At 47.9% G+C, this 21,044-nt stretch overlaps 1 protein-coding gene across 1 annotated transcript in view; it reads left to right on the top strand.

Moving 5' to 3' along the window:
- DGCR2 (DiGeorge syndrome critical region gene 2) overlaps positions 1 to 18,885 on the top strand; it is a 54,297-nt gene extending 35,412 nt beyond the window's left edge. The window contains exons 3-10 of the mRNA XM_032229245.1: positions 6,169 to 6,294; positions 9,515 to 9,725; positions 11,579 to 11,655; positions 13,290 to 13,466; positions 13,589 to 13,792; positions 15,483 to 15,635; positions 17,740 to 17,976; positions 18,479 to 18,885. Of these exons, the coding sequence (XP_032085136.1) occupies positions 6,169 to 6,294; positions 9,515 to 9,725; positions 11,579 to 11,655; positions 13,290 to 13,466; positions 13,589 to 13,792; positions 15,483 to 15,635; positions 17,740 to 17,976; positions 18,479 to 18,720 (1,427 nt within the window). The 3' untranslated portion in view covers positions 18,721 to 18,885. The remainder of the gene's footprint in view (positions 1 to 6,168; positions 6,295 to 9,514; positions 9,726 to 11,578; positions 11,656 to 13,289; positions 13,467 to 13,588; positions 13,793 to 15,482; positions 15,636 to 17,739; positions 17,977 to 18,478) is intronic.
- The last annotated feature ends 2,159 nt before the right edge of the window (positions 18,886 to 21,044 follow it).

Here is a 21,044-nt window from a genome sequence, read left to right as displayed (position 1 = left end):
AGTGGGGAGGATTTGGGGGATTTCATAGTATCCTACCCCTGTAGTGGGGAGGAAATGTGGATTTCATAGTATCCTACCCCTGGAGTGGGGAGGATTTGGGGGATTTCATAGTATCCTACCCCTGTAGTGGGGAGGAAATGTAGATTTCATAGTATCCTTCCCCTGGAGTGGGGAGGATTTGGGGGATTTCATAGTATCCTACCCCTGGAGTGGGGAGGATTTGGGGGATTTCATAGTATCCTACCCCTGTAGTGGGGAGGAAATGTGGATTTCATAGTATCCTACCCCTGGAGTGGGGAGGATTTGGGGGATTTCATAGTATCCTTCCCCTGGAGTGGGGAGGAAATGTAGATTTCATAGTATCCTTCCCCTGGAGTGGGGAGGATTTGGGGGATTTCATAGTATCCTTCCCCTGGAGTGGGGAGGATTTGGGGGATTTCATAGTATCCTTCCCCTGGAGTGGGGAGGAAATGTGGATTTCATAGTATCCTTCCCTTGGAGTGGGGAGGATTTGGGGGATTTCATAGTATCCTACCCCTGTAGTGGGGAGGGAATGTGGATTTCATAGTATCCTACCCCTGGAGTGGGGAGGATTTGGGGGATTTCATAGTATCCTACCCCTGTAGTGGGGAGGAAATGTGGATTTCATAGTATCCTACCCCTGGAGTGGGGAGGATTTGGGGGATTTCATAGTATCCTACCCCTGGAGTGGGGAGGGAATGTGGATTTCATAGTATCCTACCCCTGGAGTGGGGAGGATTTGGGGGATTTCATAGTATCCTTCCCCTGGAGTGGGGAGGAAATGTAGATTTCATAGTATCCTTCCCCTGGAGTGGGGAGGATTTGGGGGATTTCATAGTATCCTTCCCCTGGAGTGGGGAGGATTTGGGGGATTTCATAGTATCCTACCCCTGTAGTGGGGAGGAAATGTGGATTTCATAGTATCCTACCCCTGGAGTGGGGAGGATTTGGGGGATTTCATAGTATCCTACCCCTGTAGTGGGGAGGAAATGTAGATTTCATAGTATCCTTCCCCTGGAGTGGGGAGGATTTGGGGGATTTCATAGTATCCTACCCCTGGAGTGGGGAGGATTTGGGGGATTTCATAGTATCCTACCCCTGTAGTGGGGAGGAAATGTGGATTTCATAGTATCCTACCCCTGGAGTGGGGAGGATTTGGGGGATTTCATAGTATCCTTCCCCTGGAGTGGGGAGGAAATGTAGATTTCATAGTATCCTTCCCCTGGAGTGGGGAGGATTTGGGGGATTTCATAGTATCCTTCCCCTGGAGTGGGGAGGATTTGGGGGATTTCATAGTATCCTTCCCCTGGAGTGGGGAGGAAATGTAGATTTCATAGTATCCTTCCCCTGGAGTGGGGAGGATTTGGGGGATTTCATAGTATCCTACCCCTGGAGTGGGGAGGATTTGGGGGATTTCATAGTATCCTACCCCTGGAGTGGGGAGGAAATGTGGATTTCATAGTATCCTACCCCTGGAGTGGGGAGGATTTGGGGGATTTCATAGTATCCTTCCCCTGGAGTGGGGAGGAAATGTAGATTTCATAGTATCCTTCCCCTGGAGTGGGGAGGATTTGGGGGATTTCATAGTATCCTTCCCCTGGAGTGGGGAGGAAATGTAGATTTCATAGTATCCTTCCCCTGGAGTGGGGAGGAAATGTGGATTTCATAGTATCCTACCCCTGGAGTGGGGAGGATTTGGGGGATTTCATAGTATCCTTCCCCTGGAGTGGGGAGGAAATGTAGATTTCATAGTATCCTTCCCCTGGAGTGGGGAGGATTTGGGGGATTTCATAGTATCCTTCCCCTGGAGTGGGGAGGAAATGTAGATTTCATAGTATCCTTCCCCTGGAGTGGGGAGGAAATGTAGATTTCATAGTATCCTTCCCCTGGAGTGGGGAGGATTTGGGGGATTTCATAGTATCCTACCCCTGTAGTGGGGAGGAAATGTGGATTTCATAGTATCCTACCCCTGGAGTGGGGAGGATTTGGGGGATTTCATAGTATCCTTCCCCTGGAGTGGGGAGGAAATGTAGATTTCATAGTATCCTTCCCCTGGAGTGGGGAGGATTTGGGGGATTTCATAGTATCCTTCCCCTGGAGTGGGGAGGATTTGGGGGATTTCATAGTATACTAAGTCAGAAATAACATTGCTGCGTAGCCAGGAGTGTGTCTCAGTCACTTAAACCTCATACATAAATCATTGTACGAGGCGCTCGACGGCGCCTCTTACCTGCCGCGGGTCCCACCAGGACCGGCCAGAGGCACAGCAAGCTCCGGAACCAGAGCGGGAGCCTCCGCCGCATGGCTCAGCTCCGCCAGGGACGCATCCGGCAAGGGGAAAGCGGGGTCCCCTCTCGTGCAGCGGGTGGAGGGCGCGGGGCGGCGGCAGGGCTGGGCTGCCTCCGGGTCCTGCCTCCCGGAGCCCTGGGGCGGCCGCGGGAGTCCGTGGGCGGCGGGGCTCGCTCGGCTTCCAGCAGGGAGGAGAAGGGGGGCTTCCCGGAGCCGCGCGCTCGGCAAGCTCGCCGCTCAACTCAGCGCCAGCGCGCCTTCATCTCCGAGCGCCCAGCGGAAGGGCCAAGCCGCTCGCCTCGGAGCCGCTGGAGCTGGGACGCCGCCTCCGCCGCGGAATTTGCTCCAACTCAGCCGCTCCGGCCCATTGTCAGCCGGCTGGTCCCTGCCTTCCCTCCCCTCCTCTCTCTAGCTTAAAGAGACACCGACTTGCCTCAGCTGGAGGCCGGGCACGGGGAGGAGTTGGCGCCAGCCCGGGGAGGGGGCTGCGAGTGGGCGGGCGGGGGGACGGGAGGTAAAAGGCTGGATGGGTTTGGTTGCCAAACCGAGGCGGCTCGCTCGGGGCTCTTCCCTCTCTCCCCACGGGTGGGCAGCGGCCGGAGTTCCCACCGAGGAACTTCGCCGGGCAACTCTCGGTTCGGACGCCAGGGGCGACTGGAACCCGGCATCCTCGGGTTCCGATTCTAACCCCGAAGGAGAGCAAAGCCGGGAAGGGCGTCAAACTCTTCCACCCAAGCTGGGAGCCTGTCACGTTTGGGAGGCTTGCAGCGGCTCACCTGTGTGGAAGTCAGCGGACTACACGCGCATACACAGACACATCCAGACAAACATCCAGACAGACAGACAGACCTCTGGCCCATCAGGAGGTCCAGCAGCCACCGGCCGTCCTTTGACTCGGACGTGGAATGGAAGGGAGTTAACAGAGGAGAGGGAATGGCTGGCGCAGACTGCCCAGCAAGACAAGAGATCCTGGGGCTTTCATAGTATCCTATCCCTGGAGTGGGGAGGATTTGGGGGATTTCATAGTATCCTTCCCCTGGCAGGCTAGGAAATGGAATGAACGAGGGGGCAGGCAGGGGAGGGAAACGAAACGAATAAGTGGCCAGGCAGGCTAGGAAACGGAATGAATGAGCGGGCAGGCGGGCAGGCGAGGAAACAGTCCAGCAGATGGAGCAGAAGCAGCCCCGGGGCTCCGCTGCCGCTCCCCGCATTTTTCTGGACGGGGTCTCGCAGGAAGGAATCCCCTCCTCCTCCAACAGGCAACAGCACTGCCGGATCCAGTTGTAGACTCGAGTATAAGCCGAGCCGGCTTTTTTCAGCCCAAAAAGTGGGCTGAAAAACTCGGCTTATACTTGAGTATATACGGTAACCTAGGGCTAAACTTCCCATAGAAGGGACGCAGTGGTTAAGATGCTGAGTTTGCTGATCAGCAGGTTGGCAATTCAATGTTTCAAATCCTTTGCGCCGCGTAATGGAGTGAGTTCCCATTACTTGTCCCAGCTTCTTCCAACCTAGCAGTTCGAAAGTTCCGGGGGCAGCTCATTCCAGAGGGAAGGCGCTCCCACAGAGAAGGCTCTCCCCCTGGGGGTCACTAGCCGACACTGTCTAGCCAACGGCACCCTGAGGAGGCCAACTCTGTGAGATCACACTGGACGATGGGAGGCTACCGGTGGCAGTAGGTGGTCTCGCAGGTACCCTGGGCCTAAGCCATGGAGTGCTTTAAAGGTCATAATTAGTACCTTGAATCGCACCCGGAAGACAACCGGCAACCAGTGCAGGCCGCCTAAAAGGGGTGTAACATGGGAGTACCTGGGTGCCCCCATGACAACCTGTGCAGCCGCATTCTGGACCAGTTGAAGCTTCCGGGTGCTCTTCAAGGGCAGCCCCATGTAGAGAGCGTTACAGTAGTCCAGGGGAGAAAGGACGAGGGCATGAGTGACTGTGCACAGAGCATCCCGATCCAGGAAGGGGCGCAACTGACGCACCAGGTGAACCTGGTAAAGTATAAAAGTATGTAAAACGCAAGTAGAAAATTAGGAACCACCTTTGGTGGGAAGGTAACAGTGTTTCGTGCGCCTTTGGCGTTGAGTCATGCTGGTCACATGACCACGGAGACATCTTCGGACAGCGCTGGCTCTTCAGCTTTGAAACTGAGATTAGCACCGCCCCCTAGAGTCGGGAACGACTAGCACCTATGTGCGAGGGGAACCTTTACCTTTAAACTTCCTACAAACATCATTGTATCTCCCAGCTACCTCACTTAGATACCTGCCTCAGTATGGTTTTCTATCCCATAGGATGTTGATACCTACCAGGTACAGGTAGGCCTCGACTTACGACCACAATAGAGGGCAACATTTCTGTTGTTAACTGAGACAGTTCTTAAAGTGAGTTTTGCCCCATTTTACGCCCTTTCTCACCACAGTTGTTCAGTGAATCCCTGCAGGTGTGAAGTTAGTAACACAGTTGTTACGTGGACCCGGTTGCCCCTTTGACTTTGTTTATCAGAAAGCTGCAAAAGGGGGTAGGATGACAAACACCCCCACCCCCCACCCCCGGGACATTGCAACTATCATAAATATGAATTGGTGGCCGTTATCTGAATTTTGAGCAGGGAACTGCTGGGATGCTGCAAAGGTCGTGTGAAAGCGGTCATAGATCCCTTTCCCCCCACTGCTGTTGTAATTTGAACGGTCACTAAACAAACTGTCGTAAGTCGAGGGCCGCCCGTACAATTTCCCCAAGCCGAGAAATGGGCGCAATAATTAACGTGACATCCAACATTGCCAAAGTCGTGTCTCGAAGCCTCTTAGGAATCCCTCAATAATACATAGATTTCTATCGGCTGATTTCTCTCTCTTTTATTTGGGTCAACCCACCTCCGCGGTCTTTGAAGTGCGCTCGCCCACTGGTTTTGAGCCAAAGATTTTGCTGACACCAGCAAGAGTGGTTAAAAAAGAAAAAATCATCATTTTAACATCCAGTGAACGGTTTGCATGGATTCTCTTTTATCTCCGTTATTAGGCGCGACTCGTGAAAGCCAAGGTATGATAAGAATCCCGGATCAGGAGAAACAACGCGGGCGAAATAATTTCACTTTTTTTTTTAAAATCAAAGAAAGAAGGATGTTAAGCAAATCTTACAATGGTCAAAAAGGATCAGCTGAATTGATCTAACCCTCTCTGGGCACGCACACCCTCATCAGCTACTCTTCCGATTTCTGGCACTCACATGCCTGCCAGCTGATCTTTGTGGACGCCGGAAAATGGCCCGAAAACCGGTCAAAAAACAGGCTGGTTTTCAGGGTGTTTTCTAGGCCACTTTTCGGAGTGCCCGAAAATGGTCGGAAATCGGCCTGAAAAACTGTCTATTTTTCAGCCAGCTGCTATTTCGGTTTCCGGCACACACATGCACGCTGGCCAGCTGGTCTTCGTGGGTGTGGGCGCGTGAGAATGACAGCTGGCTGGTGTGAAAATGGCCTAAAAAACAGGCATGCTGGAAACATGAAGACTGGCTAGCTGGCACAAGCACGAGCACCAGCCAGCTGGTTTTCAGGTTTTCCGCGCTCGGGCGCACACATGCATACACGGGTGTTCTGGTTTGGGCACTCGGTGCCGAAAAGGTTCGCCACCAGTGATCTAACCTTTGCATTATTCTGTCCACTTCCCAAGTCCCCTTTGCGCCTTTTCATGACTCAAACACAAATCATAGGCCTATTTGAACGTTTTCATAATAAATAAATCTAAACTTGTTTTCTGGAGAAAAACTAAATTTAATTGTGGTTAAACATGGGGGAAAGAATACGCCACCTGCTCATCCTTGCTTACCTGAAGCTTCCTGTGCTTACCTTTCTTCTAGACTATACGGGGGACCAACGCATTTATCACGGGAAGGAAAATGTGGATTCCAGGCACGGTCGCGGAAGAGGAGGGGACACGACACGCTTCCACACCATCAACATGGCGCAGCCAGTTCGATTTAGTAGTAAGTTGCAGACTTGGAAACAAGAACCAGATTTAGAGGGCATGGAGAAGAACCTTGAAGGACAGGGAGAAAGAGCTTGTTACCAAGGCAACGGTCAAAGAAGAGGGGCTTGAGCCTAGGCCAAGAAAGTAATACGAGAAATTGTCTCAGACAAGCCCCCTCCCTAGTTTCTTAGATAAAGGAAAGGGGAAGGAATATTCAGACTGGGAAGTCTTATTACTTACAGCCACTGCAATAGACCTTAGTTCTTAGTTTTGATTTCTTGATTGGAAGTCCAAACCTTCTCAAAAGAACCGTGGAGGCGCAGAGGTTAGGATGCAGTACTGCAGGCTAATTCTGCTGACTGCCGGCTGCCAGCAGTTCGATCCTGACCGGCTCGAGGTTGACTCAGCTTCCCATCCTTCGGAAGTGGGTAAAATGAGGACCCAGATTGTTGGGGGTCAAGAGGTTGACTCTGTAAACCCCTAAGAGAGGGCCGTGAAGCATTATGAAGCGGTATATAAGTTTAAGTGCTATTGCTATTATCAGTGTGGATTTTTGGTCTAGGGCAGGATGGTCCATGTTCTTATGGTCGGCTGACGGAGCTGGCAGCAGATTCGGACATTGAGGAGATTGGGGAGGAACCTGGGCCAGTCCTGGAGTCTGGGGAAGGCTCTGATGAGGGCTCTGCATCAGAGGCAGAGAGGGGGCCAGGGCCATATGCCAGTTATCAGCTGCCTTCAGAGTCAGACATCAGTGAGGCAGATGAACAGCTGGAGCCTGTTCCCAGTGTGCGCATGTGCAGACGAAGGAAACAGCTAAGGGACAAGGGTCGACTTGGGAGTAAGGCCACAGGTGAACATTGAATGACCCCTCTCAGAGGGAATAAAAGAGGAGCGAAAGGGGAGTGGAGTTTGCAGGAGACAATTAGTTCGCCAAGGAAAGTTGATGCAAGACATAAACCTTTGACTTAATGACCAATTTGCTTAATGACCAGGTTGCTGGTCGCAGTTATGGTTGCTAAACAATAAATACTCACATCCATACCGTGTTTCCCCAAAAACAAGACAGGGTCTTATTTTCTTATGTCCCTGAAATAAGGACTTGGCCTTATTTTCGGGGAGTTTATTATTTTTGAGGTGCAGGAGGCAGCAAACATGGTCACCTCCTGGCTGCTGCTGCGTTGCAATATTTTCGGGGGAGGGCTTATTTCAGCGCATGCGCTCAAAAGGCCAATTGGGCTTATTATCTGGGGAGGTCTTATTTTTCAGGGAAACAGGGTACTTGCCTGCCGGTATGTGTATCCTGCCTTTAGATGGGAAGAAGTTGCTTCTGACTTTGGGATTAGAAGAAGCTGTGCAGGCTGCACTAAAGATACTTTGGGGATCTGGTTGCAAATATGGCCTGGAGCTGATCCCGGGTCAAGATTGAGAACATCACTTATTTCGTACTTAACATTAAATGAAAACCTCCAAAGGAAGCGATTCCAATTAACTTCCCTTTGCGAGATAACAGCACAGCGAAACGTTCTTGCTCTTCGGTCTTTTAAGGCTGCAAATAAATCCAACCCTCCCCCCCCCTTTTTTTTGAGAGTATAAAGCTAATGCAGCTTGGCCTTTCACCAAAAGCTATCGCAAACTGTTTTCTTCCTTGCGCCTAAAATAAAGCCGAAAATGTCTTCAAACGAGAACATCCGCCTCAATCTGATTACAGAATAAATATATGTAGAAGGAAAGGATTATAGAATCGGGGATGCAGAAGCTGCTCTAGATTCTGAGTAGAGACTCCAATGGTTTTTTTTTTTTTTTTAAAAAGAAATCCATTTGGATGGGAGGGTTGTTGCTTAAAAAGAACCTTGGCATTATTTTTTTTATTTTAACCAAAGAGACACATGGAAAGATAGTTTCTCCCGAATCAAACCATTGATCCATCCATCCAGTTCGATACTGAACTCTGCCGAGTGTCAGCAGCTCTTTTGGATGGCTCTACATTGTGATCCAGCGGGGGCCTTGCCTGCCATTAAACCAGCAATGCTGGTTTGGCTAAGACGCTGAGCTTGTCAATCAGAAAAGTAGGCAGTTTGAATCCCTAGTGCCGCTTAACAGAGTGAGCTTGTCCCAGCTTCTGCCAACCTAGGAGTTCGAAAGCACGTAAAAAATCTAAGTAGAAAAATAGGAACCACCTTTGGTGGGAAGGGAACAGTGTTTCGTGTGCCTTTGGCATTGAATCATGCCGGCCACATGACCATGGTGATGTCTTTGGACAGCGCTGGTTCTTCGGCTTTGAAACGGAGATGAGCACCGCCCCCTAGAGTTGGGAACGGCTAACACATATGTGTGAAGGGAACTTTTAGCTTTGCCTTTTTCAACCAGCAATATGGGGTGCACGAGAAATGAAAGGTTGGTTTTGATTTGCCAGACAAGATTAGGAGTTGCTTGAAGACAGGCAGCCTTGTCCGTGATTATTCTGAATAGAGTCTGCATGTTTTGCATTTCAAATCTAGAGCTTTTCCTTTCCGGTATGGTCATTTTTTGAATATGGACAGTTTTAGAATAATGTTCTTTTTGCATTGCATACAAGAAAAGCTTTTCCCCCCCTCTAAATCTCTTCTTTGCTAGATTTGAAGTAAAGCTAATGTTTTTCAAGTTTGGCAGCTTTAAGATGGGTGGACTTCAACTTTAAGATGGGTGGACTTCAATTCCCAGAATTCCTTAGCCAGCCAATTCTGGGAGTTGAAGTCCACCCATCCTATAGTTGCCAAACTTGAGAAACACTGGCCTGATTTCTTTAGGAATGGCTAAAAACATGTTTTTTATTTTTTAATAGTATTTATTGAATTTTCTAAAATTTAAAAGACAAAACACAAATTTATACATAACAGCTTTTCCATCTCGGTATCCATATCTTTCGTATCAATCCTATTTACAAAAAATTTCTATATCACTGTCCTAAGTTATATCCTTATTTAAATATACTCTCTATAATTATATTTTTTACCGTTTGTACCTTAGGTTTTACGTTAACAAGTCAGGAATACCATCTGTTCCAGATTTGATAGTATTCGATTTCTTTCCTCTCCTTCATTTCCATAGACAGTCTATCCATTTTTGCACATTGTTAAATTTTCTTTCTTATAATTGGGTCTGGGGGAGTATCTGTAAAAACATGCTTTTTGTGTATGTGTGTTGAGGTCCTAACTGGGTGGGGAATTGTTTTCCCTTCTCTCTTACATGTTTCCTAGGGAAATGCCCATCAGGGTGGCACCACTACGAGGGCACTGCCAGTTGCTACAGGGTGTACCTAAGCGGAGAGAACTACTGGGATGCTGTACAAACCTGCCAGAAGGTGAATGCTTCCTTGGCCACCTTTACCACCGATCAGGAGCTGAAGTTCATTTTGCAACAAGAGTGGGACTCTGAGGAGAAGACCTTTGGCCGGAAAGATCAACGCCGGTGAGTGCACACGGAACATCAGCGTTTCATTTTGGGTGGGGTGGAAACACCACTTCTTCTTTTGGACTTGGGATAGGTGTGTTTCGTTCCTTGGAGAAGAACAGAGTTCCATTGGAGACGTTGATTTTCGCTTCCGGAGCTGCTACTGTCATCTCCGGCATCCTATTTGTCCACATCAAACGGTCATCTACCACCTTACGCTGCTATATGGTGACGCAGACTGCCGTGGACTGTTGGGAGGGGGAATGAAGGCGGGAATGCTTGGGGAAACCGAAAGTAAATGCTGTATCTCCTTGAGATGCTGCCTCAAGGTCACCCAGCTGGAAGAAGGAGGGGACCGCCTAATAAACTGCGCTTGGACTGATTGTTATGAAACTTGCCTGAACCTGATTGGTTACATTGGGGTGGGCAATGAGAGGTAGTTTAGGGAGGGAAAAGTAGAACTTGGAAATTTTGGCGGGCGATTCTCAGTTCTGGCTTTGCAATACCGTAGAACATTTGTTCTCCATAGTGGGGGAAGTAGCATCCAGACTGGGTTGACTTCATCCGCTCTTTGATTGGACTGAGCCTGACAAGACCTTTAAGGCACACCCCTGTTGCCAGGCAATCCCAGTTTTGACTCAGTCTATCAATTTGGGCAGCTGTGTTATCCTAGTGTCCCAGTGGAATTTCTGAAATGTTGGATTTAATTGTCAAATTTCAGATTTAATTCAGGCTGAGTGAGTAGCTACAGTATCACCAGATATCCCAGGCTGGGATGGTGTTAATTCGACATTTGATCTCTAACAGCACCTTTCTCTGGGTATCGTTAATTTTGATACCAAATAGTAGTGATAGCATTGGTATTATTAATTACAGTAATCATACTCACATCATTATAACATTTATAAATTTTACAATTAAAAGTTTTTAACATTGGTATTTCCGCCACCTTACATATAGTCCGTCATCATTTAATTATTCAATATTTGGTATCAAAACTAACGATACACAGATGACACACTGTCCATGTATTCAATACTTATGTATATTTAAAAATAACAATAAAAATTATAAAAATAATACCTTTCTCAAAAATGGATTGTTTCCATTTAGAGGCTTAAGTTGTGGCAAGTTTGACACATACCCTGAAGAGGTTTAATTTTGCCCATCTCACCCTTACGTTTTTAGGATTGAGCGGAGGGTCAAAGATTTATTTACGCCCTCAGTTATACCAGATGGGAGTTTGGATATAACCCTTGTGCAAATTTTGAACTTGTTTCTCGTGGGGTTTTTTTTGTTGAATTTTTGCATTACCATATTTTTCGGAGTATAAGACGCACTGAGGTTTTGAAGTGGCAAATAAAAAAAAGGTTTTGCACTATGCAAACCCCCCAAAATGGTTTCACAAAAAATGGGCCTGTTTAGGGCATGAATAGCCCTTAGGCTTGTAGAGTGCTCAGGGGAAGAGGGGGAAATGAGCAAAAAACAGGCCGTTTTTCATGAAAACCAGCCCATTTTGTGTAAAAAAAAAAAGGACATGAATAGCCTTTAGGAAGCTTATAGAGTGCTCCTGGGGGCGGGGCAAAATTGAGCAAAAAATAGCCTGTTTTTTTGCTCATTTCTGATCTCTCCAGCCCCCAGGAGCTCCCTGAAAGCCTCCTAAAGGCTATGCATGGCCATTTTGGTGAAGGGAGACAAAAAAATGCTGTATTTAGTGTATAAGACGCACCCAGGTTTTCAGCCTCTTTTTTTGAGGAAAAAATGTGCGTCTTATACTCCGAAAAATACGGTAACTTTCTCTAATGCAGTCTTATTCCCTTTGAAAGCTTACAACATGTCTTTCTTTTCCCCTCCTAAATTTTCAATGTAAGGTTTTGGGTTGGATATCAGTTCATCATCACCAACCGCAACAATTCTCTTGAAGGCCATTGGGAAGTCGCTTATAAAGGCAAGTCTCGAAATCTGAATCTTTGGGCTTCTTAAACTAAAATTGGAACCTTGTTCATGCAGTTTGAATGCACTTTATGTCTCCTTGATATATTGAACAATTTCCTGATACATAAAATATTAAATACCTTCATACGAACTTCCAGAGGGACTGGAAGGCACACCCAGAATTTCCAGGAGAAAAACCTGAAGCTATAAACCTTACGGCAGTGATGGCTAACCTTTTTGTAAAGGTGTGCCAAAATTGTGTGTGTGCGCCTACACCAGTGGTGGGTTGCAGGTGGTATGCCCCGGTATGGGCGTACCAGAGCCTGTCCGGAGCACCGGATACTGTTCCGGTACGGTGCTCCGGAGGGCCCATCCGCTCACTCGAGTTCCTTACCGGTCTTTTAAGTCTTTGGTGCTTCCGCGCACAGTGGAGCAGCTGAGCGTTGCGGAGGCTCACGGAGGCGCTAAGACGCATGCCATGTGGATGCCGCCGGGCTCGGGATCTGGAACTTGTCATTGGCCAACACCCATAATTCAATGTGCCCTGCCCACCTGCGCATGCACACACAACCCCCACCCTGTGCATGTGCAAGTGACACCCCCCTCTCCCCCATACAGGGAGGGGGAATTTTCACTCTCCTAGGCTCTGGAGGCTTTCCTGAAGCCTGGTGGGGATGAAAAAACGGGCCCAACGAGCCAATCAGAAGTTCGGAAACGATCCGTTTCCGGCTTCCGGAGGACTTCCAGGGGGCTGGGGAAGGAATTTTACCAGATTAAAGCCCAAATCAGCATACCTATTAAATATATCCTGTGCAAAGTTAGGGAGAGAGCCACCCTGGCTCTCTTCCTGTATACCAGAGATTCTGTTGTGGCCCGTCAGAGGCCAGCAGAGCCAGCAGCAGATTCGGACAGGGAGGAGAATTGGGGAGGAACCTGGGCCAGTCCTGGAGTCTGGGGAAGGCTCTGATGAGGGCTCTGTGTCAGAGGCAGAGAGAGGGCCAGGGCTGCCTGACAGTTATCAGCTGCCTTTTGAGTCAGACATCAGTGAGGCAAACAAACAGCTGGAGCCTGTTCCCAGTGTGCACAGAGATGCCACACGAAGGGAACAGCTAAAGAACAGGGGTCGACTTGGGAGTAAGGCCACAGGTGGAAGATGAATGGCCCCTCCCAGAGGAAATAAAAGAGCGAAAAGGGAGTGGAGTTTGCAGGAGACCATTAGTTCGCTTCATTGGTTCCTGACTCTCCGAGACTCCTTGCCAAGTTCTGCAGAGATTGGCCTGGCAGCTCTCCAAGCCAGGTAAGGTCTGTGACTATAAATCCTCCCTCGAAAGACTTTGCTGGATGTGAATGAGCAGAATTCACAGTCAGTTAATAAAATAGTTTTTTGTCGTGACAAGGAGTTTGCTTCAGGCTCTCGTGAAGCCTCGATCAGAACAGATTCCAGGCTGAGTTGCTTCTTTGCTCCTTACAAAAGCCCCCCACCTCTTCCTGTGATTCTAGCCCACAGTGGGGAAAGTGAGAAGTCGAATCAAAGCAGCCTGGATCAGTCTGTTTTTGCTTTTGTTAAAAGCGTTTTTTCCTACCGTGTGGGTTGAAGGCACTGCACAGCGTGACCCATCCTCTCTTCCTCCCGTTTTGTCGTTTCAGGATCGTCGGAGGTATTCCTGCCCCCGAATCCTACCTTTAGTACATCGCTCTCCGAAAACGAAAACATCCTCTGCGCCCAATTCCAGTGCTCCCACTTCCCAATTCTCCGGCACCACGGTTTTCACAGCTGGTATGCCGAGAACTGCTACGAAAAATCATCCTTTCTTTGTAAGAGAAGTAAGTTAGTCTCCCCCTCCCCCTGACCACCTCTATTGTTAAACCCGCTGGATCAAACTCATCTGAAGAGAATTAGCAAAATAAAGATGGCTCTTCCCCCCCTCCCTCCATTCCTGTTCCAGGCCAGACCTGCGTGGATATCAAAGACAACATTGTCGACGAAGGCTACAATTTCACACCGAAAGGGGATGACCCCTGCTTAAGTTGCACATGTCACAACGGCGAGCCGGAGATGTGCGTGGCGGCCTTGTGCGAGCGGCCGCAGGGCTGTCAGCATTACCTAAAGGATCCCAAGGAATGCTGCAAATTCACCTGTTCAGATCCTGGTAAGTCTGGCTTCTCTCAAATCCAATCTTTGCGTAAGGTAAAGGTAAAGGTTCCCCTCCACATATGTGCTAGTCGTTCCCGACTCTAGGGGGCGGTGCTCGTCTCCATTTCAAAGCCAAAGAGCCAGCGCTGTCTGATCCACGGTCAGGTGGCTGGCATGACTCAAGGCCGAAGACGCACGGAACGATTCCCTTCCACCAAAGGTGGTCCCTATTTTTCTACTTTTTTACGTGATTTCAAACTGCTAGGTTTTCAGAAGCTGGAAGCTCACTCCGTTACATGGCGGTAGGGATTCGAACTGCCAACCTTTCTGATCAACAAGCTCACGTCTTAGCCACAGAACCACCACGTCCCCTATAGAGCAGTGTAGGAGGGATAAAATCAAAGTGTTAGTGATTTATAAAAACTAAAATAAAGAAAATATATGGAGTTAAAAAAAACATAAAACTAATGCGGAGGGAGCCAGCCTTGTCTGGAGATGCTTCCGTGGTCACGTGGCTGGCGGGATAAATAAATATACATAAAAAGTGAGTTGGTTTGATCTAATGATGAAGGCACTAGCTAGGAACTGGGAGTTCTAGTCCTGCCTTAGCCATGAAAGCTGTTTGGGTGACTTTGGGCCAATGATCAAGAGAAGGTGAGCTCTACTCCAATCTTAGACATGAAAACTGGATGGGTCACTGGGCCGATCACCAGGAGACTGGGAATTCTAGTCCAGCCTTAGGCTTCAAAAAACCGGGTGGGTGACTTTGGGCTAGTCCCACTCTCTCAGTCCAACTCATCTCACCTGTTGTGGGGAAAATAGGAGGAAGGTGGGGTGGATATATTCACCCTCTTGAGTTATTTATAAAATGAATAAAGGCGGGACACAAAGGAATAACACGGCTAACTAAAACAACCATAATACAAAACTACCATATTTTTCGGAGTATAAGACGCACCTTTTTACCTCCCTAAAAGAGGGTGGAAATGTTGTGGTGTCTTATACACACAGCCATTTTTGGCCTCCCGAAGCCCTGTTCCTGGATCCCATGTTTGCAAAAAATGGGCAAAAAAGCCTCCATTTTTGTGAAAAACAGAGGCATTTTCCCCTTCCTTCACTCCCAGAAGCACTCTGCAGGCTTCAGCATGGCTGGGGAGAGGGGGAAATGCCCCGGTTTTTGCGAAACATGGGTGAAAAATGGGCTGTTCGCCCATGTTTGCAAAAAATGGGCGAAAAACGCCTCCGTTTTTGTGAAAAATGGAGGCGTTCTTCCCTTCCTCTACCCCCTCTATTCCCTTGCAGGTTTCAGCAGAGCTGGGGGACAGCAAAAATGCCTGTTTTTGCAAAAAACGGCCTCTTTTCTGCCTGGTTTGTTTTGCAAAAATGGGGGGGGGGGTTGCCTTCCCCCACCCCTGCTGAAACCTGCAGAGTAGTCCTGGGAGTGGAGGAAGTGCTCCTGGGGGACCGGGGAGGACAAAATCTTTTTCCCTTGCTTACCTCTTTGATATCTTGGTGCGTTTCCTACATTGCTCCGTCTTGTAGTCCGAAAAATACGGTAATTCTGTTGGTATTCCAACCCAATCGGTTCTATTAGTATTATAAACACCTTTATAAAAACAAAACTTCCCTCTCCAATTGGGTGAAATCCAAGATGTTTTAGTCCTCCATCACAGTCCTCTCTCCCGCATTCTCTTTCCCTCTTGCAGACGGCTACAGTTTGTTCGATTCCATGGCCAGCGGCATGCGACTCATCGTCAGCTGTGTCTCTTCTTTCCTCATTTTGTCCCTCCTGCTCTTCATGGTCCACCGGCTGCGGCAGAGACGCCGGGAGCGCATCGAATCTCTGATTGGAGCCAACTGTAAGTGTCCGGGTTCACCTTTTCTGAAGGAAACTTTGGGCGACTAAAAGATTTCGGACTTCCCACGGCTGGTTTTTTTTTCAAAAGTTGGAGACGAGCTGCGACAGCCAGAAACTGTTCTGATCTAGGCTTCACCAAATCACGGAGCAGACTCCTTGTCCCAACAAAACCCCTTTTTAATTAAGTGAATGTGAATTCCTCTCATTCACATCCAGCAAAGTCCTGGCAAACAGTTTTTTCAAGGGTGAAATTTACAACCACAGGCTTGGAGAGCTGCCAGGCCGATATCTTCCAAACTCTGTAGCAGCCATTCCTTGGCAAGAAGTCAGGAACAGATCTTCACCCTAATGAATTGAACTCATTGTCTCCTGCAAACTCCACTCCCCTTTTGCTCCTCTTTATTCCCTATGGGAGGGGCCATTCATCCCCCTGGGCCTTACTCCCAAGTCGACCCTTGTTCCTTAGCTGTTCCCTTCGTCTGGCAACTCTGTGCATGTGAACACTGGGAAGAGCTCCAGCTGTTGTCTGACTCCTGTCACTGTTGTCTGACTCCTCGTCCCAATAAAACCTCTTTTGTTAGGTGAAAGAGGATTCCTCTCCAGCAAAGTCTCGGCAAACAGTCGGGAAGCATGAGATTTCACAACTACAGGCTTGGAGAGCTGCCAGGCTGATATCTTCCAAACGCCACGCTGTAGCAGCAATTCCTTGGCAAAAAATCAGGACCAGATCTTCACCCGAATGAATTGAACTCATTGTCTCCTGCAAACTCCATTCCCCTTTTGCTCCTCTTTTATTCCCTATGGGAGGGGTCATTCACCTGTGCCTTTACTCCTGAGTCGGCCCTTGTTCCTCAGCTGTTCACTTCTGGCAGCTCCATGCATGCGCACACTGGGAACAGGCTCCAGCTGTTCTGCCCCACTGATCTCCGACTCCAAAGGCAGCTGATAACTGTCAGATGGCTCTGGCCCCCTCTCTGCCTCTGACACAGAGCCCTCCTCAGAGCCTTCCCCAGACTCCAGGACTGGCCCACGTTCCTCCCCAACCTCCTCACTGCCTGAATCTGCTGCCAGATCTGCTGGTGTGCCACAACAGAAACTCCCTTTCCAGCAAATGTTGCAGGAAAGCATTTTTTCATAGGTGAAATGAAAAAAAAAAAGCCTATTGTATCTTAGATAATGTATTTATTAATTTTGTTGAGTACAAAATAAACAATAAAAAACCTGGCTATAATTAACAATGCCAAAAAAACAACTGGGAAGCCAGATTCACGTAACAATCGTGTTACTAACTGAGCAATGGGGGCAAGAAAGGTGGCAAAATGGGGTCAAAATTCCCTTAACACCTCTCTCACTTAGCAACAGAAATTTTGGGACGTAAGTCGAGGACTACCTGTATTTAGGTCTTGTTATCCGGCTTCTGTCCCAGCTCTTCTGTTTCTTAATCCTGTGCAGTTTTCTGGTGACGTTAGGGATCTAAGGATTAAAATCCTAACTAAGAAAAGGAAGAATTTTAGCCATGTTTTAAAGCTAAAGAGCGAAAGCTTCACAGTTCCACTCTGAACTTGATGCTTTGCTGAATCAACGAAACCAAGGGTAAAATATTCTGAAGCCTGCTACTGGTTCGCTGTGCGCGCGCTAAACACACATTGCACGCATGCACCAAATGCACACTTTGCACAGAAGTCTTTTCTGAGTCTGCAAAGGTAAGTACAACAGCGAGGGCAGGGGAGCAGTTTTGCCGCGCGATTTAGATTCGCTAGAAAGCAGCATTTCCTGCTTTCTAGCGAATATAAATCGTGCCGCACAGCTGATCGACAGAACTTTAAAAAAAAACTTTTTAAAGCATTTTTAACCAGGGGTAAAAAAAAAGGCTAAAAAAGTAAACAAAAAGTTCTAACAATCAGCTATACAATGATCAGCTGTGCCGCGTGATTTCTAGCAAATATAAGTTGCACGGCATAGCTGATAGTTGCACAGCTGATCGTTGGAACTACCGGTAGAATTTTCTAAATTACAGTTTCGGGTGAACCAGCCCAAACCGTTAGCATTTCACCCCTGAACAAAACAATGAAATTGTAACGATGAAATTGCAACTCTTTTTACAGTGCATCATTTTAACCTGGGCCGACGGATGCCTGGTTTCGATTACGGTCCAGACGGCTTTGGAACGGGACTCACGCCCCTGCACCTTTCCGATGACGGAGAAGGTGGAGCCTTTCACTTCCACGACCCTCCTCCGCCCTACACAGCCTACAAATATCCAGACATCCAACATCCAGATGACCCTCCGCCCCCTTATGAAGCTTCCATCAACCCGGACAACATTCTTTGTTCTCCACCAGGTATCGTTACCTAGGCTTCACAAAATCACGAAGCAGACTCCTTGTCCTGACAAAACCCCCTTCGCTCCTCTTTATTCCCTATGGGAGGGGCCATTCACCGTCCACCTGTGCCTTTACTCCTGAGTCGACCCCTGTTCCTTAACTGTAAAAGCACTATGAAGCAGTATATATTTCGGAGTATAAGACGCACCTTTTTCCCCTCAAAAAAGAGGGTGGAAATCTGGGTGTGTCTTATATATTGGATACATCATTTTTTGCCTCTTGAAACCCTGCCCCCTTTGCACAAATGGCCATGCATAGCCTTTAGGAGGCTTCCAGAGTGCTCCTGGGGGCTGAGGGGGACAAAATTGAGCAAAAAACCAGCCAATTTTAAGCAAAAATGAGCAAAACCTTGGTGCGTCTTATATTCCGGTACGTCTTATGCTCTGAAAAATACGGTAAATCGGAGTGCGATTGCTAGTGCTGTTTGGGACTTGATGTTGTCCTTGTTTTTCCTTCCTAGACGGGCTCCATTCTCAGATGGGTCCTGCCGCTCAGCTGTCCTTAGGGAACGCCGACACGACTCCACCACTCCCGGACGACTCTCTTCCTCCTTCCGTCGGCCCGTCCCCGATGGACCTTGAAAACTCTGCCGACAGCAGCACCCTCCTTGTCCTACCAGACACTCCTTTAAGTGAAAGCACGCTCTCGGAAAGCCTGGCTGGCAACCAACACAGCCACTGTTCTCTAAACACCATTGTATAAATAAAAGAAAAAAGGAAACACAATCAAAACAAGAGATTTCCCCTCCCATTAAACTGCCAGCCAGCAATCAATGTCAGGCAAGCTGCTTGTCCGGCCCGATGCACGAGGAGGAAATGCTGGATTCACGGACTGAAGTTCGGAAATAAAAAACCTCCCGTGTCTGGCTTTTTCAGATTCTCCTTTTGAGTTTAAAACTTGGCCTTAGGCGGTCCTCTTCCATTCTTACCTTACCCTCTTCAGAAGAAGAAGAATCAAGTTGTAAAGACACGCTTTTCTTTGTTTTTCTACCGGCAGTGGGGGAAAAAAAGAGAGCAGAAGACATCCAGTTTCTTTGGTTTCTTTTATTTTTTTTAAAGTGGAGGAAAAATGATGGATAGATTTTGGGGGGGAGGGAGGAAGTGGATCGTAAAATCATGGAGAAGAAAGACCAGGCGGTGTAGAAACTTCTGGAATGCCAGGGCGTTAGGAGCTTCCAGCCACAGAGTGCAGCTGGTCCGTGTCGGTTCTCCTGCTTTACTGGTCTTTGGTTAATCTTCCCAGTCCAGAAGACTTGAAGTTGGGTTGTTGGGTATTTCTCAACGGCGTGCAAAACTATCATCGTTTGAAATATGAATGAAAGGAGAGGCAGGCAATGGCGTCCATAAAGTCATCATCTTCACGCCGCTTCCAGTCTTGGTGGCAAAGAAGAAACTACATGAGTTGGCCAAGTGCTTGTTTGCATCCTGGAAGTAAGCATTAAGGGTTCAGGTGGATCTGGTTGCTTCGCCGTAACACGTTTTAATACTCAACTGGGCCAGCTCAGTGACTTGTATATGGCATTTCCCCTCCTGACTTTTTGCTATTATAAATTTGGGGTATTGAGTTTTTTGGGGGGACTGAGTTGGTGTGGGGATAATCGAATTTTCCAAGGGGGGGGAACAAATTTGTGATTGGACCAATCAGTCCACCTTTCTTTCTTTCTTTCTTTCTTTCTTTCTTTTTTCTTTCTTTCTTTCTTTCTTTCTTTCTTTCTTTCTTTCTTTCTTTCTTTCTCTCTCTCTCTCTCTCTCTCTCTCTCTCTCTCTCTCTCTTTTCATTTTGCTTTTCGCTCTCCATAGTTAGAGATTTTGAGCTTTCTTTATCCTGCAGGATTCATTCGACGCCTTATAACAGGAGACAAGCGAGGAAAATAACTTAGGAAAAAAAAAATACTTGTTGGCCTCACCAACCTTCGCGAAAGCTTCCCCATTGATCCTCTTTGACATATTTAGGGTTTGGGATTTGGACCTGTTTGGAGAGGGGTTGAAGCTGGATACGCTCAGTAGTAGTCCTGCTTGAATCTTTGAGGAGGACATCTGAAGTCCTCCGGGATTAGGCGGCCTATAAATCTAATGAATTGAATTGAATTGAATTGGAAGGTACACGGATGGTATCTCCTAGTGCTTCCGCTCCTCCTTCCCACCAAGAGATCTTGGCGAGAACTTGTAGACATTGAGTTGATTGCAACTTCTAGCCAAGCTGATCTCGATTCATCACTTCTGTGCCTCTTGCCTCCCGAGTAAGCATGCCCAGGTTTAGTTAGCAGGTATTTTACTTCCAGTCCTTCATTTGTGTGTCCCTGTCGCCTTATGAAAGGCAGGAGGCCTGGAAGGACAGGAGAAACGCAACCCATGGTTCAGTACTTCAATGTAACAGGGTGCCTTCTCATTTCAACTTTATTTTTCTCATTCTTCTCCTGCATTTCTTATCTATCCCAGTGTAATATTGATGGTAGGTTAGCTTTTGGGCCGTTCTAAGAGGGAGTTCTAGCTCGGCCAATAACACTCCAGGTTTCCTTGCAGAAGACCTCAGATTTAATCTTCCACATGTCCCAGGGATCTCTTGGGAAGGCGCCAGCCTGAAAGGTGGCTCTCCCATCGGGGTGTAGACCTCAGAGACCCTGAAGTGGCTTAGTAGAAAGGAAACCCAAGTTGTACGTAATGTTGGTTGGCGATAACTTGCTTGCAAACAATCACGGAATCCATTAGAATCTCATTTGACGGTACTACAATCGCGCTGCTAGGCCGTTGCAGCTAGACAACACTTTCCCTCGGAAGCTGTGGTAGATAACAGCTGAGGTAGAACTCCACAATTCCGCTTCACTGACCTCTTAGATCTTGCCCCACAAGATTTGGAAGTCTGGTTTCAAAAAAAAAAAAAGAAAAAAAAAGATGGGTCTTCTCACCAACCCCCAGAGGCACAAGCAACGTCTGAGGGACCGACAACGATTTTGCCCAGAGTGAACCTGACAGAAACTTCGACCTCTCTTTTGGAGGAGCGTGGAAATGGCCACAGGACACTGGAGG

Source organism: Thamnophis elegans, chromosome 13 (genome assembly GCF_009769535.1).
Source record: "Thamnophis elegans isolate rThaEle1 chromosome 13, rThaEle1.pri, whole genome shotgun sequence".
Classification (NCBI taxonomy): domain Eukaryota; kingdom Metazoa; phylum Chordata; class Lepidosauria; order Squamata; family Colubridae; genus Thamnophis; species Thamnophis elegans.
The sequence above is the reverse complement of the archived record's forward strand: the minus strand, read 5'-3'. Positions and strand labels throughout refer to the sequence as shown.